Source organism: Meles meles, chromosome 1, assembly GCF_922984935.1.
Source record: "Meles meles chromosome 1, mMelMel3.1 paternal haplotype, whole genome shotgun sequence".
Classification (NCBI taxonomy): Eukaryota; Metazoa; Chordata; class Mammalia; order Carnivora; family Mustelidae; genus Meles; species Meles meles.
The window spans coordinates 200,611,567-200,635,990 of record NC_060066.1 but is presented as its reverse complement, the minus strand read 5'-3'; the positions used below and the strand labels follow the sequence as shown (position 1 = coordinate 200,635,990).

Genomic DNA, 24,424 nt, shown 5'->3' with positions numbered 1-24,424 from the left:
GCAGGCTGCCTGCCATCGAGGCTTGCCCATCCCGGGTGTCCACCCCCAAGTGTAACAAATGAGAGGGGCAAACAGAAGATTCTAGAATAAGGCCTGCCACTTCACAAGTGCATGTGAGGTTTGTTTCTTGGCGCAGCGAAGCAGAGGGGTCAGAGCAAGACTTTGGACCCCAAGAAACCATTTACACGTGATTTTTGGTAAGGACTTTCACACACACATACACACACACACACACACACTCCCTCCAGCAGACCCGGGAGAGTAGACATTTCCTTATTTCAGACACGCATGACCCCGGGGTGGGGAACACAGGGGCATTGCTGCGGTCAGCCAGACTCAGTACCCAAAAGAAAGTACTGAGTCAGGGAAAAATTATGGGAAAGGGGATGTGGGATTGGAAGCAGGGTGAGCGGAGGGGAGGGGGCCGCCCAGCCTGTTCTGGGCCCTCCTCGATGTGTCTACTCTGACACGGTATCCTCCCGCCCGGGAGAACGGAAGCAGATCTGAGGACATCTCTGTGACCAGACCAGAATCCCACCACCCCAGGTGAGGCCAGGACCCCCGCCCAGACGAGGGCAAATGGCAGTTCTCCCTGCCGCCTCCCTGAAACGTGGGGACAACTTGATTGGTGAAAGGAAGGAGGGTCCCCAGCGTTGCTGAGCTGAGTGCCTGGGCTCAGAGACGAGGTCCCATCCTCCATCCATCCTGTGGTCCCAGCCCGCAAGGAGCAAGGGAAGGGGACTGGGGAAGGGAGGTAGGCTCCGAAGGGCTGAGAAGAACTGGCCTGGGGAACAAGAGAGGGAGGAGGGTGGGTGAGGGGCTGGGTGGGCCAACTCAGCTCTCTCCCTACCCAGGTCCTTCCCCAGGATGGACATGGGGTCCAGTTCCCGGACCCACCTCGGACTAAACCTGTTGCTCCTCCTGCTGGTGCTGCCGCTTGGGGGCCAGGCCAGCACAGGCTGCTACGGGATCCCCGGGATGCCAGGCCTACCAGGGGCCCCGGGGAAGGACGGGTACGATGGACTGCCGGGGCCCAAGGGCGAGCCAGGTGAGTCTGCCGACCTGCTGGGGAGATGCCCCTGCCTGGGGGCAGCGGGCGAAATGTCTATCAGGGGCTAAGCTGGGGGGAGGAGAACAGCAACTTGCTGGCAAGACGTGCAATCCTTCCTGCTGCACCAGCTCTCAGAGCAGGGTCCAGCTTTCCTGGCAGGTGTCACCCATCTCTCCTCAGACCCCAGGACTCGGTCCCCCCGTTCCCCAATTTTGTGTGTGACACCAAGGAGAGAATGAGAGCACCTATCCCAGGAAGTGGGGGGAGGATCACAAGAGATGATCCTGGAGACCTTTGGCAAACTGTAAAGTGTTGTGCTCTTTGATTACAACCCCTCCACCACCTGCTCTGCAGCATGGACCTCAGGGCGGGGGGGCTGGGGGGACCCCGTGGAGTGGGCATGGTGAGTGTCTACAACACACAGATGGCCCTACCACTTCCTTGTGCAAAGAGCCTCAGTGTCCTCACCTGTCGAATGGGGAGACAGTAGTACAGGCTGCACGGGGGCGCTGGGATGATTAAACAAGTTGGAATGTAAAACAGCACCGCACACGTGGTAAGGTCTCGGGGACACGTAAGCTATGCGTGTTACAGCTGTCGTCATTGCTTTTATGGGAGGTCTGTGCTCACCTCCCTCCCTGGGATCCTGAGGAGTTGGGGGCATGGGGAGTGAGAAGTCGGGGTTGCAGAATGATGGGCAAGTCCTAGTGTGAGCAAAGGGGGCTGAGGACATGAGGGGGTGCGGGTGCTCAGCAGACGCTGGAGTCTGGGGGCGCCTTCTGGGTCAGAAGGTGCATATCTGGAACGCAGGTGTGTCTATAGCCAGCATGGGTGAGACTGGGGTGAGGTTGGATGGAGGTGATGGGGGGCAGCAGAGGGGGGGTGGGCAGGCCAGGGATGAGGAATGTCCTTAGGATTTTCCCCACTGCCATCTTCCCTCCTGGAACTAGAATGGAATTTTGCCAATAATCCAGAAGGAATTCTCTGATTCAGGGTGAGCCAAATGAAGCCCCCAGATCTGCCATTTTTCAAGAACTTATACTTCAAGGCTGTCTCTGGCCATCCTGTGGCCCAGGGTGGCTGATGGTCCCCAATTATTGAGCTCCTACTATATGCCAGGCGTGGTTCCAAATGCTCAGCATATGCTTACCTTATGGAGTAGGTAAAATTGTTAACTCTCTTTTACAAGTGAGAAAACTGCGGCCCAAATCCTTTTTTAAAGTGCCTTACAGCCATTTTATAAATGTTAAAGCTGAGGTTCAGAGAGACTGAGCAACTTACCCAAAGTCACGCAGCGGAATCCTGTCCTATGCTAAAGCCCATGCCTTTGGCCACCAACCCCCACTGCCTGTCTGGCCCCTCCCCCAGCATGTCCGCCCCCTCCCAAACAGTTGCTGAAAGCTGTCCCGAAGGATGAGACAGGGCCCTGCGTGCCTCCAGGCCTCGCCAGGAGCTGACCTTCCCAAGCACTTCCTGTGCGGTGCCTGGCTCTCGCATGCTCCCACTCCAAGCTCCCAGTGGCTCTCTGGGATCTGTTCCATTAAGCCCCTTCCCCAGTTAGGCACGTGGAGACTTGGGGAGGGGCGGTCACCTGCCCAGGGTCACACAGCTTTCACCTGGGTCTGTTGGATCCTGATCCCCTTTTCTAACCCCAGAACCTAAAAGGCTCACAGAGCCATAGAGGGAGGACCTGCTCAAATAGGTCAGCCCAGACAGCCAGCCCTCGGGAAGTCAGAGGAGGAAGGGCAATGAGGGCTGGCGGGGCTTGGCCTGAGAGGGCTTCCGGGAAGAGGAGACTAGAGCCAGGCCCGAAAAGATGAGGACACTTAGGACAAGGAGAGAAAAGTCTCACAGGGGCTCAGATAGTCAGGGCTGTTACAAGAATCGCTCGCTCTGATTGGGACTCAACCAGACTTGACTTACAATCCTGACTTGACCTCCTTCTGGCTGCTGGGCCTTGAGCGAGTCTCTGGCCTCAGTTTCCTCATCCGTACCATGAGAGAAGTTGAACCAGCCCAGGTGTCATAAGGGGCTCCGGGGGCCTGAATGGGGGGCCAAGGGAGCAGGAGACAGCAACCCCCTTAGGGGGGCAGTTCCTGTTTGACTCCATCGAGTGGTTCCCGTGTGCTAAGCTGGTGCAGGGTGGTTTTGTCTCAGGCACGGATACTACTTTTGTGGGGTTCTGAAGCTTCTAAAATGATGAGGCCTCTCTTTTGAAAAATAACACAAAATTTTCAGTACATCCGATTGCAGGGAAAGGGGTGGGTAAACATATCTACACAGGCTACAATCATGTTAGAATGAGCCCCAACACCTCCGGATGCTGGCCAGGCCTATCCTTTCCATTATAAATGTGGAAACTGAGGCCGACACACCGGGGAGTACCTTAGCCATGGTCAGAGGGCAAGTCCATGAGGAGGCGGGACTCCAGCCAGGGCCTCCCTCTCCTCTAACTCCCTGCACACGGTCCCCGGCTGACAGTCCATCCAGGGAAGGAGGTTCCAGAGGCTAATCTCCGGTGTTTTGTCCCCTGGAGGACACCCCAGAGTCCCTGTTCCCTGTCTCATCACTTCCTTCCCACCTGCTCTCTCCCCAGGAATCCCAGCTATCCCTGGAACACGAGGACCCAAGGGTCAGAAGGGAGAACCCGGCACACCTGGCTTTCCTGGGAAAAATGGCCCCATGGGGACCTCTGGGATTCCAGGGGTTCCCGGCCTCATGGGACCCCCAGGGGAGCCGGGCGAGGAGGGCAGATACAAGCAGAAGCACCAGTCCGTGTTCACAGTCACACGGCAGACGGCCGAGTACCCCAGGCCCAACAGCCTGGTCAAGTTCAACACAGTCATCACCAATCCCCAGGGGGATTACGACACGAGCACCGGCAAGTTCACCTGCAAAGTCCCGGGGCTTTACTACTTTGTGTACCACACGTCGCAGACGGCCAACCTGTGCGTGCACCTGTACCGCAGTGGTACCAAGGTGACCACCTTCTGTGACCACATGTCCAACAGCAAGCAGGTCAGCTCGGGCAGCGTGTTGCTGCGGCTGCAGGTCGGGGAGCAGGTGTGGCTGACGGTCAATGACTACAATGGCATGGTGGGCACCGAGGGCTCCGACAGCGTCTTCTCCGGCTTCCTGCTCTTTCCCGACTAGGGCGGTCAGGCCGGCTCCAGCCCCAGGGCCGCCCCGCCTCCCTGAGCTTCCCTGCAAGAACCACTGTGCTCGGGCCATTCTCCCCACCAGATGGACTCCTCTTCCAGGAAGCCCGCCCTGACCCCCTGCCCCACGTTTTCTCCCTCCTCTGAGCTCCTTCAGGAGTCACTGCTTTGAGACTTAACCAACACCTTCTAATACTGTCAATGTTTTTTGCCCGCCCCCAAGTCTTGGGAAAGGCAAGGAGATATATAAATAAATAAATAAGTTGATAAATATGCAAGTCTCAGGCTTCTCACTGCCAAGTTCTCCAAGAAGCAGTCTCTTCATCCTCAGCTTTGCACCTGCCGCCACCATCTGCGGGCTCTAGATTTAGACAGAGCATCTAGCTGGTGCTCAGTAAAGGTTGGCACTCAGCATCCCGTGGCCATTTGGGAGAGTGTGATTGAAGGCCGCCAGAGGTCCCCAACGGGCCATCTGCTGTCACTTGTTTGGGTGAGAGGTGCTCCTGTCATTAAAGCTGTCCATGCTCACGGATAAACAGGCGTGTTCGAATTCCCAGACCCATGTTGAATGGTGGTTGCGCCTGTCACAGGAGGGGTTTGGGCTCAGGTAAGCCCAATGTAGACCAAGAGCAGATGGGCAGTGAATTTGTGCCGAATTAATGAGTTAGTTGGGGCGAATGAATGATTAAATAGTGGGTAAATGAGTGACTAAAAGCAGAGTAAGTGTATGAGTGAGATGGGCATGAGCCAGGAAGAGAGAAAGAATCTGTCCCCCCATTTGTCTGATTCACCCCAAGTAACCGACAAAGTCTGGCAGCCCCAGGAGCTCAACGAACACCACTGCTGTCCCCAGGCCGGGAGGCTGTCCCCATAAGGCTCCTGATGGTTGGACCCAGATGCCATGATCCTTGCTGGAGGACCAGGAGGCCAGATTCTAGCCATAGCGCTTTCTCTGTGGTGACCATGAGAAGGGTTGATAGTTCAAGTTCAAAAAAGATAAAAAGTGTAACTTTCCTGGCCCGTCCAGCCTCAGAGCCCACCGAGACACAAGGAGAACCTGCCCGGCCAGGTTGGGATCTCAGCTTGCTTCCACAAGTCCCCACGGGGCTCACAGGGACACTGACCCACCCAGCGGGGGTGACAGAACAATGGCCTACAACCAGCACCACCAACTTTGGCTCTTTTGTTCGTGAAAGGAGCCGTTCCACACCCTCTTGCCTTTGCCATGTTGTTGGGTGCCATGGCCCGCACCCCGCTCACACTAGCCCTCCATCCACTTGGCTGATACACACTCAGCTGTCAGGGTTCAACATAAAAATCACCTCTTCCACGAAGCGTTCCCTGATTTTCCTTTCTGTGTCTGCGCAGTGCCCTCCAGAGCCTTGGATCACAAAGTAGGTGACTTTTTAGAGCCTATGTTCCCAAATCCAGTGGTACAATAAAATCATGCGTGTGCACACACGCACAGGCACACACACACACACACACACACACAGAGTGGGAACAGAGGAGAGAGCCCAGGAACCCTGGCTGGGTCACAGGGTGCCTCTGGCAGGGACAGGGCCAGGTCACGGAGCCACTCCCCTCGCGGCTCTCCTCCATCAGCCACTTAGCAGTCTGCCCAGCAACGCCTCAAGTGATACATCTTTTTTCTCATTTCTCTTTTGTTTAAAAAATCAATACACCATTTATGTAGGCCACAGTGTCAGATCAGAAACCTGTGCTTTGGAAACGACAACTTTTGTGCCGTTTTTATTTTCCATAATTGTTTCCTTGTTGTTCTCGCTTTGTCACGAGAGAAGGGCCTTTGAAAATGCCAGCTTGTCTGCGGGGCTGAGCAGAACCCGGCGAGGGCTTTGAAGGGGGGCAGGCAAGGGGCGGGGGGTGGGACCAGAACAAGAAGAGGATGCCCCAAGCACGGCTTGAATCTGCTTGAGATTCTCTCTCTCTCTCTCCTGCGGCTTTTCCCCTTGAACAAAATAAATAAACAAAAACTAAAAAGAGGACAAAGACACCCCAAGTCTCAAGGAATCCGTCTTGGACTGCAGAAACTTGAGGAATTGTACGTCTCTGCTGCCACGCTTGGTAGGGATCAGTCCCTCTGTGTCAGGGACGTGAGGTGGAGTTTTACAGGTACAGACACCAGCTGACTCCTACTCAGGGGCTGAGGCCCAAAGACCCCTCTGCTCCTGCTCCCTGATCCAGGCGCGGCTCCCACGCACCCAGCCTCCAAGAATTCATTCTTCTCTTCGTATACATAACACTGCCCCTGGGTTCACATGTGGGACCTACAGAAGGCTGGGCCCTGGACATGCCGGGTTACCTCAACGGCCCCCCACAACCCATGCCTTCCATTCATATATGGGGAAACTGAGGCCAGTAAATATGCCTCAGGCCACATAGCTAGACCAAAGCAAAGCTGGGATTCAAACTTGGGAGAGGATGACTCCTAAGCCCGTGGCTGTCCTCCCCTCCCTGCTGCCTCCTGCTCTTAGTCTTCAGCTGTCTCCTTGAACTCCAAGTTCAAGGTCACCTTTTCTCATTACCAACAGCCACCGAAGAATTAGAATCCCAGGCCCAGGTGGCCCTTGGGGGCCCTCAGAAGAACCCTAGACCTGCAACCTATGAATTTACAATTTCATAGGCACAGAGACTAAGTGGTACAGAGCTCTACCCTTCTCCCTGCTCAGAATCCAATGCCTTCCCTCCTCATCCAGGCTCAGTCCCTTTGAGTCTACAGCTGGCCAAGCCCAGAAACCCTTTGGTTTTACCAAACTAGTCTCTTCTTTTCCTAATACCCACTGCAGGTAACCATTAGTTTCCATCAATCAGCATCCACAAGCTCAAAGATGTTCTGTCTCCAAACACAGATGTCAAGTGGGGCCCTCCTGACCTGTGGCAGCTCCTAGCCTAGCTGAGTACCCATCCCTGGGAGGGGCACCCATCCCGGAGAAGGGCACCTGTCCCAGAGAGGGGCACCTGTCCCCACAAGGGGCACCTGTCCCTGCGAGGGGCACCCACCCCTGAGAGGGGCATCACGTTGCCTCAGAGGGAGCATCAGCAAGCAGGCTGAGACCCTGGTGTCAGGGATGGCTGGCTCTGAGTCCCGCAGCTGTCACTTGTATGAGGTGTGGGCTGCAGCAATCCCTTCTTTTTCCTTTTCCTTTCTTTTTTTTTTTTTTTTAAGATTTATTTATTTATTTTAGAGAAGAGAGTGTGCACAGAGAGGTGAAGGCAGAGAATGAAAGAGAGAAACCAGTGCCCTGCTGAGCAGGAGCCAGGCACTGGGCTCGACCCCACGACCCATGAGTTCACACACTGAGCCGAAATCAAGAGTCCGAAGGTCAATGGACTGAGCCACCCAGGCACTCCTAGTCCCCTCTTTTCTCTGACACTTATCACCGAGGTTGTGAGACCACTGCATCATTCAATGTTTAAACCAGTCTCCCCCAGTAGAAGGAAATCTCCTTGGGGACAGGAGACACGGCTGATCTGCTTGTGACCCCATCTCCAGAACCTAGCACGGAGAGACTCATGATAGACATTTGTTCAGCGATGACTTTCTCCCCTCTCAGCCTCAGTTTTCCCATATAGAAGGCGAGGGGAATGAGCTGGGTGACCTCCAAGTCCATGTCCAACCTGGACCTGGTGTGATTCCAGGATCAACAAGCAGTAAGCCCCTGCCTATGCCCATCATGGTCACCGACTTCGATCCCTGCTGTAAGCAGAGGAAAGGCTATCAATAAATGATGACCACATTCAAAATTCATGATTAGATAATTTTCTGAGAACAGGGCAAGCGCGGAAATACAGAATGGGAAGAAGGCAGAGAAGATGTACCCAGAAAAGGGAAGCCTGAGATATGCATGATCTTGAGCAATTAACTCAAAAATTAACGAATTTGACTTGTAGGTGGAGTGGGGATCTTAGCAAATTACCCTGTTCTAGTTTACCCCCCCCGCTTTCTCCTCCATGATCGCAAATGAGCCCCCCAGTGCCCGGTGCTGTCTACAGCACAGGTGTCCTTTTTTTTTTTTTTTAGATTTTATTTATTTATTTGACAGAGAGAGATCACAAGTAGGCAGAGAGGCAGGTAGAGAGAGAGGGGGAAGCAGGCTCCCTGCGGAGCAGAAAGCCCCATGCGGGGCTCAATCTCAGGACCCTGGGAATCATGACCTGAACTGAAGGCAGAGGCTTTAACCCACTGAGCCACCCAGGCGCCCCCACAGGTGTCCTTATAGTCCCATCATCTAGCAGAGGAAATTGGGGGTCCCTTGGGTCCTCTTGGTGGAGAATGTTTTGGCCCCCTTTCGAGACCTCAGGAATCAAGCTCACTGATGAGTGGCAGAGCCAGAAAATGAGTCACGGTTTCTGACTCCAAATCCAGTGCTCAGGCCCCAGGCCAGCCATGTTCTCATGTCAGGGAGGAACGCCCATGTCTGCTGGAGGGGATGGCCAGGCTGGGGGACCTTGGCACGCAAGCCACCGGTTGTGGCCATTCTCCTAGCACGGCCTGTTCTCCCAACAACTGCTGAGCTGGCGAAACCAAACCGGCCAACCACCCTCCCCATTTACAGTAAAGCCCTCCAGATTGCAGAAATGGGACCTGAAACTGCCTGGGTGGGCCAAGAGTGGAGGGGGCCGTCCTGCTGGGCCCAGGGGAGGGGGCCGTCAGGGGAAGGCCCTTCCTGTCTCTGGGGACTGGAACTTCCGCTTTGGCCTGAGAGCAGCAGGCGCCTAGGTCCTGGTCCCACTGTTGCCCAGCCCAGCGGCATCACCGGACACCAGGTTCCCAGGTGAGGTTGGGGCTTGGCGCCTGGGGGGAGCGGCAGCAAGACCCGTATGGCAGAGGGTGATGACTTCCAAAGGGGACCCCTTCGTCCCCTGCCTCAGAGCCACCAGGGGTGATTAACCGTGTGGCTCCCTGGGCCCAATCCCAGACCCGGGGAGTCAAACTTCCTGGGGGTGCACTTGGGGGTCTCAGCTAGCCCTGAGTGAAGGGAGGCACCCACATAAGAGCGTGGAGTCAGCAAGACTTGAGCTGAGTCCCACTTCTGTCTCTTAGATGTGGGTGACCTGGGGTGAGGCAGGTAACCTCTCTCAGCTTGGACCCTCTCTGGGAATAATAGAACATTCTAGGGGCACTGAGAGCCCCAAAGGAGGTCAAACTTGACCTGGTTCGGGATATGTCAGAGGCATAGGTGAAATTAGAACCCAGGTCCCCCTCCGCCCAGGCCAGCGTTTCTCCAACACCTACCTTCTCTCATTTCCTCTCCGTCTGCTGAGAAAACTCAGCCTGACTCTTTCAAGGAACAAATTTGACTTGTAGGTGGAGTGGCGAGCAGTTAGTAGTTAGCCCTGAGTGACCCGAACCCTGTTTGTCGAGGAGGGGGTGGGACCACACACCCCATGAGAGACCTCGTTCCTCTCAGGCTCCATCTCATTGAATTCTTGGCCCTGGCAGGTAAAAGTTGCTCAAGAGGCCCAGGGAGGTTAAGGCCCTTGCCTGAGGTCATGCAGTGAGCAGGCGGCAGAGGGAGCGTATCAGTCCAGTTGGCCTGATTCCAAGCTGGGGTAGGGGGTGGGGAAGGGACTGTTGGGGGCTGGAAGGATTTGGGAGGACTGCTGACATGGAAAAGATGTGAGGCAAGGCTGGCGGTGGTGACGCATGGCAGGGAGAGGGATCAGACCAGGTGAGTCCGAGGTCCTTGCCCAACTGAGACTCAGTGGCCCCTGAGATGAGCCAGAACCCGGACCTTCCCCTACCCCCACCCCACCTCCTGCTTCTCCAGGAAGCCTGAGTCTCACGGTGGGCCTGGGCCCACGGCCCTCATACCCCCCACCCCCGCCAGATTGGAGCTCTCCACCCCTGGGTAACATCCCCCTGAGACGTCCTCTCCCCGAGCCCCATCTCCCGAAGGAGCTGGATCCTGTTTTATACTTTTCCAACCATCCTCCGTCATATCCAGGGATTCTTGGATGATGGGGATAATACAGAAACAACTACTACTTGTTCAGCATTTCCACCATGCCAGGTCCTACCTCATGCATCCTCCCACCAATCCTACGGGCCAGAGGTTAGTATTATCCCCATTTCGTGGAAAAGGAAACACGCCAGAGAGAAGCGATTTGCCTGAGGCCCTTACCTCAGAGAGGCAGAGGCCTGACTGGGGCCCTGGCAGTGTTGCTAGTGTTCTGACATCGGGGGTCCCTCACCCCCACGCCTGACACAGAACCCGCTGGGCCCCTACAGCGGCAGGAGCAGTAAGGCTAGACGCCCGCACTGAGCGCCATACCCCGCGCTGCTCCAAATGCCACCACACATTGGCCCCGTCAGCCTGTCTGGCTCCGAAGTCCACATTCGAACCACCAGGCTCATCAGCCTCTTAACAGAACACCCTGTGAGGTTGAAGATACAAAGGACATGGGTTGGAATCCCAGCCCCAAAGTGGCCTTGTGACCTTGATGGGGGTCCCACCCTCTCTAATACCCAGTCTCCCCATCTGGAGAAGGAGAAAACCGGGTGCCTCCCTGGCGGTGGGTAGGGGCCGTGTTGAGGACCACATGCAATGAGACAGCAGCACGTACCGTGTTTGGTCCAGAGCCTGGCTAAGTGCCCAATGTGTGGGTTACTGAAGTGGTCCAATCCGTCATTCTGTAAAACCTCCAGGAGGAATGGGAACTGGACTCATGCAAAGATAAACAATTTAGGTTTAATTTTTATTATGTGAATGACCCTCAATTTTTTAAAAGATTTATTTATTTTAGAGAGAGAGAGTAAGCATGAGCGGGAGGGGCAGAGGGAGAGGGAGAGAGAATCCCAAGCAGACTCCGCACTGAGCCCAGAGCCTGACGTGGGGCTCGATCTCACAACCCCAAGATCACAATCGGAGCCGAAACCAAGAGTCAGGTGCCTAACCGACAGCACCACCCAGGTGCCCTTGTCCCCTCCATTTTGTAAAGCAACAGTAGATCGATGAGTTTTAAGTTCCCTTCTGTCTTGAGAATTGATGATATGAGGGGTTGGCTGTGCTGAGCAGCTCGAGACAGCACAGTTCTTCCTAGTTCTCTGGGATTCAGAAGGGGCCAGGGTTTCCCTCCTCCCCCAGCCTTTGGAGGGACCTGAGGATATTTCATCAGCAGAGATGGCCTGCTGTGCCAGCAGGCATACTGGCTCGAGAGGCAGACAGGCCTGGGTTTGAGTCCTGGCTACAGTCCTTCCTGTCTGACCCTGAGCAAGTGTCGGGGCCTCCCTGAGCCACTGGGTCCTCTTTGGTATAAAAATAGCAGCTTCCTCCAGGCTGTGCTCTGAGGATGTAAAGTGGCCCTCTCTGGAAACAGCACTGGCTCCCTGAACTCAGAAGCTCTATTGAATGAGAACGCTTGCAAGAAGGTCCAAAGCCAGAGAACCACAGCCCTGACGTCCCATCCCTCTGACCCCTCACTCCCCTCCAGCCACACTGGCCTCCCTGCAGGATCCTCGATGCTCCAGGAGCTGTCCTACCTCCGGGTCTTTGCCCCTATTTCCTTTCCTCCTGGAGCATTCTTGCCCGAGTCCTTGCTGAACCTCTAGCTCTCAGCCCGAACACCCCTCTCGGAGACGCCGCCTGCCCACCCCCAACCCAGCAAACCATCCACCTGCCCCTCAACCCCTGTGGCTCTTCCTCTCCTTCCAAGCACCGCTGCGTTTCCTGCAGAGCACTCTGCACAGACTCTCCCTGCTTCCATTGACTTCTCTGTTGACCTGGTTATCATCCACCTTCTCCTAAGGCCGCCAGCTCCATGAGAGCAGGAGCCATGGCTGTGTCACTCCAGCACCCAGCACAGGGTCTGGCTTGGTGGAAAGGACACACTCAGTGACTACGTGAAGGGGTGAATGAATGACGGCACGCGTGCTACGAGTCCGTGGTAATAACCCGCTCCATCTTCTTGTCCCCCCGCAGGCAGCAGCTGAGACGGGGCGGTGATGACGGCCCCGAGGGGCTGCGTTCTGGTGCTGCTGCTGCTCCTGAGTCTGTCGGGTGCCTCCCGGGCCCAGAGCAGCTGTACTGGACACGCGGCCATCCCGGGCATCCCGGGCATCCCCGGTGCACCAGGCTCTAACGGCAAACCTGGGACCCCAGGGATAAAGGGAGAGAAAGGTACTGCCCGCTTTGGGGGATACGTTCGTTTCATTGAGCAAGGCCCCATCTCCTGCCTCCCCAGTCACAGCGGCTGACCCGAGGGATCGCAAAAGCACTTTCAAATCCATCAGCTTGCCAAGCCCCCCTTTTCCTCTGCCTCGCAATGACTTTGAGAAGAGGGAATTCTGATTCCCATTTTACAGCCTGGAAAACTGATGTCCGGAAGGACTACTGAATTGTCTGAGGGAGCCACGTCCATATTGAGGCTGAGATCAGACCGTGGCTCTCTCACCCCTAACTCCAGGTAGACAGAGAGCACAGCGGTGGACACGCAGCCCCGGGCTGCCTCCCGGGTGGGTGGCTTCCCCTCCCTGAAATGCAATTTCTTTACCTATAAAATGTGGGCAGATTCTTTGCGGGGTTGTCACAGGGTTCAAATGAGTCTTCCCACCAAGACAACCCCCTGTAAAATGTCTTTCGTTAGCTCATTCATTTAACCAAAACCAACTTTTGTCCTCACATAATTGCAAGTGACCCTCGCAATCCCTCAAACTATCCTCATGAGCCCATTTTACAGAGGAGGAAGCTGAGCCCCAGAGAGTGTGACTCCATCAAGGGGACATGACAAATAATGGCAGGTGTGGCGGGACATCTGTCTGTCCCCTGGGCCCATGCTCTCAGCCACAATACTCTGCCCCTTCCCTGGAAGAGAGGTTTTGTCTCGCACTGTGCCAAACAGACGGGTAGCGGCCGCATAGAGGGCCCATGAGAAGGTTTCCAAGACCCAATTCTAGGCTCCAGTGAAAGGAATGCCGGGATTGATTAAAGATGTCTGCCCTGGGGAGGGAGTGAGGAGGGAGAGTATGTGGGCTGAGAATTCATTCTCCGGCTCCAGGCTGGAACAGGGGAGCCTGTATGAGCTGGTGAGGAGGGCAGGCCCGGCACCCTCCCTAAGGAGACACCACTGTCCGCTCCTCGGGTGTCAGGTCCCGTTGCCATGGGGAAAGCGGGGCTGGGAGGAGACCCCCCCCTTCTTCCACACACAGCTGGGGCCCAGAGAGGCGCAGAGACATGGCAGAAGTTACACAGCCAGGCTCCCGGACTCCCAGACCAGGGACTCCTTCTTTGGGTTCTCAGCGATCCCTGGCCCATCATGTCTCTTGTCTCTGCTTTTCCAGGGCTGCCAGGGCTGGCTGGAGACCATGGAGAGTTCGGGGAGAAGGGAGACCCGGGGATTCCTGGGAAACCAGGCAAAGTAGGCCCCAAGGGCCCCATTGGCCCCAAAGGTTCCCCAGGCCCCCCTGGAGCCCGTGGCCCCAAGGGCGAGTCAGGAGACTATAAGGCCACACAGAAAATCGCCTTCTCTGCTACGAGGACCATCAACAGCATCCTGCGGCGGGAGCAGCCCATCCGCTTCGACCACGTGATCACCAACGAGAACCGCAACTACGAACCTCGCAGCGGCAAGTTCACCTGCAACGTGCCGGGCATCTACTACTTCGCCTACCACGCCAGCTCGCGAGGGAACCTGTGCGTGAACCTCATGCGGGGCCGGGAGCGCATGGAGAAGGTGGTCACCTTCTGCGACTACACCCAGAACACCTTCCAGGTCACCACGGGCGGTGTGGTCCTCAAGCTGAGCGAGGGGGAGAACGTCTTTCTGCAGGCCACAGACAAGAACGCCCTGCTGGGCTTGGAAGGTGCCAATAGCATCTTCTCTGGGTTCTTGCTCTTCCCAGACGCAGAGGTGTGAGCTGTGGGGCTGGCTGGCTCCCTCCCCATCCCCTCCCCCTGCCAGCAAGCCTCACTTGGATCCCCACCCCCACCAGACCAAAATGCACAGTAGGGCTCTGTGGATGTTGCTGAATGAATGAGCAAATAAACTTTTCAAGGCCTAAGGACAGCGGTCTAATTCAACTCTGTCTCCCAATCCTTAGCACACAGTAGGTGCTCTGGAGTGCTTCTTGGACGCTGAATGAATGAATGAGTGAATGACCTCTGAAATGAATGAATGAATAAGTGAATGACCTCTGAAAGCAAAAACTCCATCTGATCGGAGGTGAATGGAGAGCCAGACTGCCAAGGTCTGTGACAGTCACACAGTGGGAGATGGGGAGGGAACCCCATCTATTGAGGGCCTACCGTGTTCCAAGTGCTGGATTAGACCCTTTCATTGTCTCATTAAGCTTCACACTCATGGGGAGAGATAGGGTGCATCGTGCCCAGTTTACAGAGGAGAAGACTGAGGATCAGTGGGCAAAGGGATTGTCCTTGATCCCACAGGAACAACTGGGTCGGCCCACTGATGACTTGAGACCCCTTTCAAGGCAATGTACTGAGGCCGGCCACTACAAAGATTTTGTCTTTTCTTTTCTTTTCTTTTCTTTTCTTTTCTTCCTTTCCCTTTCCTTTCCTTTCCTTTCTTTTTTAAGATTTATGTATTTATTTGAGAAAGAGAACATGCAAGTAAGGGGAGGGGCAGAGACAGAAGGAGAGAGAATCTCCAGCAGACCCCCACAGTGAGCGTGGAGCCTGATGCAGGGCTCCATCCCACAACCTGGGATCGTGACCTAAGCCAAAATTCAGAGTAAGAGTCTTCGACTGGGCCATCCAGGCTCCCCACTTACAGAGGTTTTCTGCTTATAACATCAGTTCCCCCCCTCCCAAGGGATCAAACGGTCCTCCTATAACATCTAAACTGACTGTGAAATCAAGACCCTTCCCCTCTTGATTCTCCCCACACGCCCCTCCACCGAAACCCTTCCCAGCCTGGCACAAACTCGGCCGTCCAGTTAGAACAAACGTCACTATCCTGCTCACTAACCTGTAGTGCTTCCCCACGGCCAACTGGATAGAGTCCTAGCCCATGAGCCTAGACTTCCAGGCTTTCCGTAAACTGGCCTTCTGGTCTCACCCCTGCCTCTCCTGGACAAGGACTCCACTCAGGACCGCCAGGTCCTCTATCTGCAGGCAAGCTCTGTGCTGTCCCACCTCGATGTCCTTATGCTCACAGCTCCCCTCGGCTCCTACACAGCCCCACTCAAGTCACATCATCTCCCTGTAGCTGGGCCATCCCTGAGCTCGCTCTTCTGGCTCCTCTGACCTCCCCCCGCCCCACTTCTCACATGTGCAGGGCTGAGCACACACAGCCTGCCTCGGGCTTTTCACTCATGCCCAGCCCATCTGCCCAACTTGGCAGGGCAGGGCTTACCGAACCCCACAGAGCCCAGTGGGCACCACAGCCACTCCATAAAGACCAAGGACACAGTCATAGGACCGTCCACTGTCGCACTCCTCTACCTGCTCGCTGTAGCCCCTCCTTCTAGCGCTAGTCCACCAAGACCAAGGACCGATCCTGACCTGGGGTAGGAAGGATTTAAGGCTCTCCACTCCTGCCTACCACAGAGGGTCATAGCAACCAGACTCTTTGAAGACTGGCCTGTTTCTCAGGACTCCATTCATGGGGCATAGCTTCTGGTCTCCTGGGCCTCAGGCCTGGCCTCGATGACCTGCCCCAACCTCAGACTCTCCAACAGGGACCAGTAGCCTTTTCTCATAGGGGCTGGGCCTTCTTTTTGCTGTTCAACCCTTTCAGTACAAAGCATATGCCTGGTCTTTGACTCTAGGAGTGATCGTTATCACACCACAATGGAGTTACTGAGCCCCTGTCACTCCGTGTAGCTCATTCATTCAAGTTCCTCCACAAAGCCTAGGAGATGCAAAGTGCTCTTCCCATTTCACAGATGAGAATCTGAAGCTCAGAGAGAGCAGGTGATTTGCCCAGGGTCACACAGCGGCAGGGACACAGTGAAGACCAGAGCCTGCTTCTGTTGGTCTCAAAGCTCTAGCCTCCTCTGTAGCCCCCCACCTTCCACCCAAATCCATCGGACCTTGTGCGGATTGGGGTGGGGGGGTGGCTTTTGAGCCTTTGCAGTTGGATCACTCCATACAGGGCTGTACTCTCCCGCCCAGGGGTGGACCCAGCTGCAGGTGTCAAGCACAAGCAGGGCACCCCCTCTCGCTGCAAGGACCCGGGCACAGCCGGCTGTGGGCCCCAGAAACCAGCGCTTGTGTCCAGTGATGCCTCCAGCCCGCTGGTTCTCTCGCAGGACCCACGCTCCTCTGACGCCTGACGCTGCCGCCTTTCCTCCACCGGAACCAGCACCCCCACCCCAGGCAGGACCCTATTCCCAAGGGCCCCTTTCGTGCCCTCCCCAGTCAGCTCCCAGATCGGCCAGAATCCAGGGCTCACTGTGTATCCCGCCACACCCACCCCGTCAAATACACGTGAGTGTACACAAACGTGACTACAAGGAAACCCTTCACCTTTATTATTGCTGTTTCCCAGCCAGTGGGGAGGGTTCACCTCGACGGCTCTCTGGGGAAGATGCTTGGGGTTTCAGCACAGGAACCAGGACCAAGATAATGGGGGAGCCCCGAGGCGACTCCTGACAGCTCTCAGGACCGGCCTAGCCCATCACTGCCTCGATGCCTCCTTTTCTCCTTTGCCCTCTTCTCATAGGGAACAGGATTGGGGTTGAAACTCAGATCTCCTGGCTGGGCCGGCAGTTGGGCAGGGGAAGGGAGGGAAGTGGTTCCCCTCAGGCCTATGACCCCTGACCTTTGCACACCCCCCTTGACCCTGACTCCCAGCCCTCCACATGCCAGAGCCCTTTAAGGTGCAAGTGACAGAAACCCCCTCATTCTGACTTCGGAGCAAAGAAGGAGCTTCTCAGGAGAGCCCAGAGGAGTCCTACTGGACCCAGGAGCAGGTGGGACATTCCGGTCTCCGTGGACATGGGATCCAGACATGGGTGACCCCAGCCCAGGGCCATCTGGTCTCCCTTTGAGACGTCTCAGCTCTGAGCTTCTCTCTGCAGGCTGGCCCTCTCGACTGTTAAGGCAAGTGGAGGAAAATGTGTGTCTCCAAACAACGGCCTTGCCCACCACCTTGGGCCCTTCCCCTCACAGGAGTGACACGGAGACTAATGTCTCCAATTCCCAGGTCCCAGCAGAGGGGATTCAACTGGCCCTCTTTGGAGCAGGGGTACTGCCCACCCCATCAGCAGAGGCCCGGAAGGCACAAGCCCGTAGCAATGACAGCAGCTGCTGGAGAGCATTTTCTCCTGTGCTGGTGCAGTAACCCTAACGGGTAGATGTTCTAACTGGTGGTTCTCAAACCGCGAGAGCGTCACAGTCCCCAGGAGGGCTGGTATCAGCATTGCTTCTGAGCTCTCTTGCCCTGGTGCTGCAGCAGTCTCTTGGGACCACGCTTCAAGAACAGCTGCTCTAGGGGTATCTGGGTGGCTCAGTGGGTTAAGCCTTTGCCTTCAGCTCAGTTCATGATCCCAGGGTCCTGTAATCAAGCCCCACATCGGGCTCTCTGCTGGGCGGGGAGCCTGCTTCCCTTCCTCTCTCTCTGCCTGCCTTTCTGCCTACTTGTGATCTCTGTCTGTCGAATAAATAAAATAAAAATCTTTAAAAAAAAAAAAAAAGAACCGCTGCTCTAATCTTCCTGCTCCTGTTCTATAGATAAGAATGCTGAGGCGCAGGGAGGGGACGTTACCTGCCCATGTCACACGGAAGATCTAGGATTTAGAACCAGGCCTATCTAACCCAGAAGTCCACGTATTCAGCTCTATCCCCTTTCCCCAGACCCCAGGGGCCCTGCTAAGAAGAGGAAAGGAGAATAAAGGGCAAAGAAGAAGGCAGGTGGGGGCTGAATGACACCGCTCCTGCAGTGGACAGCCCTGAGCACTCATGTTGAGTCTTGTAACCTTTACAATTATGTTCCCTTTTCACAGATGGGAACACTGAGGCACAGAGCAGTTAAGTGATTTGCCCATACTGCACAGTTAGTAATAGAACCGGGATTCAACGCCAGGCAGTTCAGCTCCAGAGGCCACACTCTCTGCTACAGCAGGTGCGAAGCCTCCCGAGGGCTTGTGCAGTGTTGTCGTTAGGAGCACTCACTCTTGAATCGGACAGACCCAAGTTCAAGTCCCACCTGGGCTTCTTAGCAGCTGTGTGGCCCTGGTTTCCTATTTTACCCTCTTACAAACAGCGTAGCCACCATCCTTGATTCTTCTCTCCCATGAAATTCCAGCAAGTGGACTCCCTAAGGGCAAGTGCGTGCAAACTTTGGAAGCTTTGAAATGCGGTTCCAAATGCAGGAAGGGCCGTGAAGGCTGAGCGTGCCAGGCCAGCTCCAGGTTTGCTGCCACCAGGGGGGAGCAGACACCACGAGAAGGACAGCCTGGAAGAGGGGCTCTCGGAGCTCCACCTCCCGCTCTCTCTCCTCCCCAAGACCGCCCCACTCCCAGCCTGCGCTCTGAGCTGCTCAGGTGGGGCCAAAGGTCAGCTCTGAAGCCCGAACGTCCTCAAAGCGGGGCTCCAGCATCAGCTGGGAGATGGTTAGAAAGGCAGATTCTCCAGCCCCTGGCTGGGTGACTCAGACTCTGGAGTTGGGAGGGGTGTGGGCGGGGGGCTGCTGTCCGTGTTTCTGCAGCCCTGCAGGTGATTTTGAGGGCGCTAACGTGTGAGAATTACTGCTGTAGACCAGGAGTTACCAAACTTTTTCCATAAAGGGCCACACAGGAACGATTTCAGGCTTTGTGGGCCATAAATACGGTTTCTGTTGCAACCCCTCAGCCCTGCTCCTGACGCCCGGCAATGGCCGTGGACAATCTATAAATAAGCGAGTACGGCTGTGTTCCAGCCAGTCTTTATGGACACTGGCAGGAGACTTTTACATTCCTTTCACGCATCATAAGATATTTTTTTCTTTTGATTTCTCTTCATCCACGTAGAGACGTAAAAGCCATTCTTCACTAGCAAATGGCACACACAGCTGGGGGCTTGATTTGTCAACCTGCTCTAGACCGAGGTATGGCTCTAGGCTTGGAAGAAGAGGAGGGGAGACTTGAACCCACCACCGCCGGATTCCCAAGTCAAGGCTGGTCCCGAGTTCCAACCTTGGGACACGGACAGAAATACTCTCAACTGTGGAACGGGCATCGCGATCCCCGAGTGATCAGAGGCACGGGGTCTCCGATTGCAGGACAATGAAATCCCCTGGAGACTGGCTAGTGTCCAGGTCCCATCACAGACCTCCTGATTCCGCAGAATCCGGAGGGGTCTGGGGAAGGTCCTGCAACTTTGCTCAGACACCCCAGGTCACTCTGATGGAGCAGGCTCTCTGCCTCCAGTGTGAAGGCCAAGCCAACGGATCCAAGATGAGAAATGCAGCGAAGGAGGCAAGCCTGGGGCCTCAGGAAGTGGAAGGACAGAAACGCTGTATTTAAATCCCACCTCTGTCACTTACACCCTGTGCATTCTCCAGCTGAGTACTTAACCTCTCTGGGTTACAGTTTGCTCATCTGTAACATGAAGGCGATAATCCTATCCACCCCAAAAAGCTGATGAGGCTTAAATGAGATCCTATGTGCAAAGCCCGTGGCACCCAGGATGTCCTCCACAAGTCTGAGCCACAGCTCCCAGTGGGTTGCTATTAGAATTGAGGTGTTGCCAGGGGCAGGGCCCCTCAAGCTTTGATGATTTGCACCTGGAGTCTTGGGAAAATGCCTATCCCCATTCAGGAGGAGGCCAGGGGTGGAGTCCCGAGAGTTTGTTTTTTCTAATGAGCTGGGGTTGGGGAAAAGGTGATGCTACGGAGCCAGGAACCACTCTGGAAGCAGCCAGGACTAGGCCAGAGACCATTCTGGAAGTGGCTGCGGTTAGGAGCTCTGGTTCAGCTTGCTGATGGCCATGAGCTGGAATTCTCTTATACCCGGGCAAGCGCTTGGTGGTGAACCTCTCACTGTGACTGCTGCCACTGTGGTCCCTGTGATGATGTCCTGATGGGGACGGCAAGGGAGTTGGCAGGCAGACAAAGGAAAGGACAAAGCGTGGGCAGTTGGTTTCCTGCCGCCGCACACCCCTTGTTCTGAGCACTGTGGGCCTCACTCCGTTTCTCCTCCACGTCCCCGCCTCTCTGGTGTCCTGCTGACAATGGGCACCAGGTGCCCTGCCTCCGACCGCCCCCACCCAACGCGCACACAAACACATGCCCTCCTCGGAGAGCAAGCTGTGAGCTGCGTTTATTTCTGCACGTAGCCAGGAGGCATGTTCATAGACGACCCTGTTAGCCAGATGCAGGAGAAAAGGGGGTGTTTGTTCAAGAAATCCGGCAGGGCCCACCCAGGCAGGGACACCCACATTGAGGGGACCTGGCAGAGCAGGAAACCCCCCGGATGGCAAATCAAGAGCTCCCAGTTCTAGTCTGGCCTTGGCCTGACTTACTGTGTGACCTCAGATGGCTCGCTACCCCTCTCTGAGGCTCTGATTTCCCCGCAGAAAGAGGGGCTTGGACTAGATCAGTGGCATTGGACTCGCCTGGGACAGACACAGATTATCAGGCCCACTCCAAGCCCGTTGATCGGAAACCGAGGGGAGCTTGGGACACCCTTAGGAGAAGGGAGAAGGGCTCTGAAGGGTGGTGACAGGGGAAGAAGCTGTGTCCCCCATTCTACCTGACCTATCCCGCTGCCACACCTACACACAGCGAGGACCCAGGCAGGAACAAAGGAGGCCAGACAGGCACACTCATAGCGCAGAGAGCCCAGAAGATCCATGTCTATCAGAGGAATGAACGAAAGCATGGATGTACAGAATCGTTTATTGACTGATGAATCTTTCTTACTCCAGAGCGTGCAGGGCCTGGAGACAGACATCATACATGCTCAGAAAATGATTCGATGCAAGGAAGAAAGAAAAAATGGAAGGGCTGCCAAAATTATGTCTTATCTGGGGCCCCTGGGTGGCTCAGCCAGTGACGCATCTGACTCCTGGTCTCAGCTCAGGTCTTGGTTTCGGCTCAGGTCACGATCTCAGGGTTGTGAGATCGAGCCCCACATCAGGGTCCATGCTGAGTGTGGAACCTGCTTAAGACTCGCTCTCTCTCTCTCCTACTGCCCCTCCCCATCTCTCCTTCCCTCTCAAAAAAGAAAAAATATATATATATCTCCTGCCTAGGAGAGGCCATATAATAATATTTCCTAGACCCTTGGGGCAATTTCGCTGGGAAGACTTGGCACTCCAGGGGAAACAAAGGCAGGCAGGGAGAAACGTAACTGAGGTCATGAATGGGCTCTTTTAATTCTCACAACACCCATACATGGGTGCCGTTGCCCCCCATCAGACACACGGAGACTAGGTTGCACCCTGATGTTGCAGCAGGGAAGGGAACCTCAAGGGCTCTCCAGAGGGACGCACTGGCCGCAGGTGTGCAGGTCCACAAGGAACAGTGTTTCTTGGGAGCCCCCTTCTTCCCGTACATCCTAGACCCTCCTGCCTCCCCCACCTTGTTTTCCTGAAGTCCGTCACAGAGCCGCCTTCTTTTTTTTTTTTAATTTTTACGATTTTATTTATTTATTGGGCAGAGAGAGAGCAAGAGAGTGAGCACAAGCAGGGGGCATGGGAGAGGGAGAAGCAGGCTTCCTGCCGAGGAGGGAATCCAATGCAGGGCTCGATCCCAGGACCCTAGAATCATGACCTGAGCCGAAGACAGAGGCTTAACGACTGAGCCACCCAGGCGTCCCGTCACAGTCTTCTCATCCATGCCATGTGGTCGTGTTTGTCCCTATGAGCACTTATAGCATCTGGGGAGCAGGGAGGATGCACACGGTCCACAGCGGACTGAGGGCAGGAGAGGCAGACGCGGCGCACGGGGCACCATGCTCCCGCCCCGAGCTCCATGCACGTTCCCTCCTGGCTTCTCACAAGGGCCCCACCAGGCTCAAATCCAGCTTTGCTGGGCAGGGAAGTCACTCGAGCTCTGGAAAATGGAGCTGGACTGGCTAATACTGGTGTGAGAAATGAGCCAGGGGATACAAAGTGCCTGTCTGGCACACAGTAGGCACACAACCAAGAATGGTTGTCATGAAGAACCACACACCACACCCAACACATAGTAGGTCCTCAACACATATTAGCATTGTCGTCTGTAAAATGAAACTCTTTGTTGTTGTGAAGTTTCTTGGCATGGGCTGTAAGGGACCAAAAATCTTTGCAGCCACAAAGGTCCTGGGCTCGCCTTGGGACAAATTTCCCTTCTTCCATCCCGTGAGGGCTGGTAGCTGGGGAGCGCAGGCTGTGCTCCAGGGGCCGGCCTATCTGTGGCTCTGGGTCCGGAGGCGCACATCTGGGGCAAGTCTCCCTATTGGCCCAGGTATCCACGAGACAGCTGGACCCTTGTTAGGAGGGCATCTGCACACCTTGTTTGGAACGTGTCGGCTAATGTGATTAAAGACAATACATAAATGTCAACTTTGCCGGAACCCACCCCAGCTGGTTTCCAGGGAAAGAGACCTGAAAAATATGTCTTCATTCCTTCTGTGTCATGGCTCAGGCCATCGACGGCTTGTACGGGGACGTTCACAGGGTTGGAGGATTGTGCGGAACCTGCGGTGAACGGCAAGCAGGGCAGTCTGCCTTCAACCAGCAGAACAAGAGTGTGACCTGGAGTCCCCTGTCCCCTTAGAGACTGCTTCCTCATCTGTAAAATGAGAACAATTAAAATAAAACAAAACAAAACAAAACAAAATAGGGACAATAATCTATGTGCCATGGGCTACTGAGAAGATAAAAAGAACGTTCAGGGGGGCGCCTGGGTGGCTCAGTGGGTTAAGCCTCTGCCTTCAGCTCAGGTCAAGATCCCAGGATCCTGGGATGGAGCCCACATCGGGCTTTCTGCTCAGCAGGGAGCCTGTTTCCCCTCCTCTCTCTCTGCCTGCCTCTCTGCCTACTTGTGGTCTCTGTCAAATAAATAAATAAAATCTTTAAAAAAAAAGAACGTTCAGTACCCAGGGCAGCACCTGGCACAGAGGAAGCACCCACTGCAAATCAGGAAAACAAAAACACGGACACTGGGAGATCAAGCCGCACGCTTTGTATACAAAGATGCTCAATGACTATCCTTTCATTGCATCCAGGTTAGTAAGGACTTTGAGATTCTCCTGAAATGATATTGGAAGAGAATAAGGTCCAGCAGCACTGGTCCCAGAGTCATTGACCCCACTGTGTGACCTCAGGTAAGTGACTCTACCCTCTGGGACTCAGTTTCCTCATCTGTAAAATAGGGAGCTTACCCCTGGCCTGCCCAGGCTCTTCCTTCTGGAGCACTGTGATTAAGTCAAAGACTGGCCTGCCGGGTCCTTGCAGGTCCTGACAGAAAAAGCATAGAACATGCTCGGATTTCAGAGCTCCCCAGGGTTTGAATCCCCCTCCCCCACTCCACAATGGTCTGTGGGCCTATGAACCCGTCCCCTCACATCTCTGGATCTCCATACGCTCAGAAAGATTGGGCATTCAGAAAGATTGGGCCTGGCATAGAGAAAGCACTAGATTGGCAGCCAGAGGTCAGGTTCAAGTTCTGGCCTGAGCAACTACTTGCCACGGGGCTTTGTGAAGCACCCTTCCCCTCTGGAGCTCCAGATGAAGGGGACGTGAAGACGCCTGCATCCGCAGACCCAGGAACAGCAGGATGAGGGCAGGGGAGGGGAGTGAAGACTGCTTTCCTAACTGCTTCTTAACCTCACAAGCAGAGAATAAGAGCCCTGGCATTGGCTAGGCTCCTCCTTTGTTCCCGGCTCCATTTTCAACACCTTCTATGTCTTAACCTTGTTTAATTCCCATGAGGCAATCACTGATATTGGGCCCATTTCACAGGTATAGAAACTGAGGTACAAGGAGGCTACGTAACTTGGCCGAGACCTCACAGCTAGTACATGGCAGAGCTGGGACACAGACTAAAATAGTGTGGCCCCTAAGTGGCTCTCTTGAGGTATTGGTGATGAATCATTTAATGGGCTCCTGGGGTGTGACAGGCCATCTAAATATCCATCTTTATTGGGTGATCTCTTTTCACTGTAATTGTCACAGCATCCTTAGGGAGAAGGTGTTTCATGGATCGTATTTCGCGGATCAGGATGTGAAGGCCCAGAGAGCGGCAGGGCCTGCCCCTAGTCACACAGCCAGAATGCTGGGACTCTGACCCAGACCTGCCTGTGTCTAGGGCCTGGACAGGACCCCTC

General features: G+C 55.1%; 1 protein-coding gene across 1 annotated transcript; it reads left to right on the top strand.

The window, feature by feature from the left end:
• The first annotated feature begins 392 nt into the window (after positions 1 to 392).
• On the top strand, positions 393 to 14,249 carry C1QC (complement C1q C chain). Its single transcript, XM_045982535.1, has 5 exons — positions 393 to 546; positions 855 to 1,048; positions 3,648 to 4,198; positions 12,164 to 12,350; positions 13,511 to 14,249. The coding sequence occupies exons 2-5, from the start codon at positions 868 to 870 to the stop codon at positions 14,083 to 14,085; spliced, it is 1,494 nt and encodes a 497-aa protein (XP_045838491.1). The 5' UTR covers positions 393 to 546; positions 855 to 867; the 3' UTR covers positions 14,086 to 14,249.
• The last annotated feature ends 10,175 nt before the right edge of the window (positions 14,250 to 24,424 follow it).

Bases quoted from the DNA above. Each gene is read 5' to 3' on its own strand.
- C1QC (XM_045982535.1), top strand. From the start codon at position 868: ATGGACATGGGGTCCAGTTCCCGGACCCACCTCGGACTAAACCTGTTG. The intron at 1,049-3,647 runs GTGAGTCTGCCG...CTCTCTCCCCAG, and splicing joins GGGGCCCAAGGGCGAGCCAG to GAATCCCAGCTATCCCTGGA. The intron at 4,199-12,163 runs GACTAGGGCGGT...GGCAGCAGCTGA, and splicing joins CCGGCTTCCTGCTCTTTCCC to GACGGGGCGGTGATGACGGC.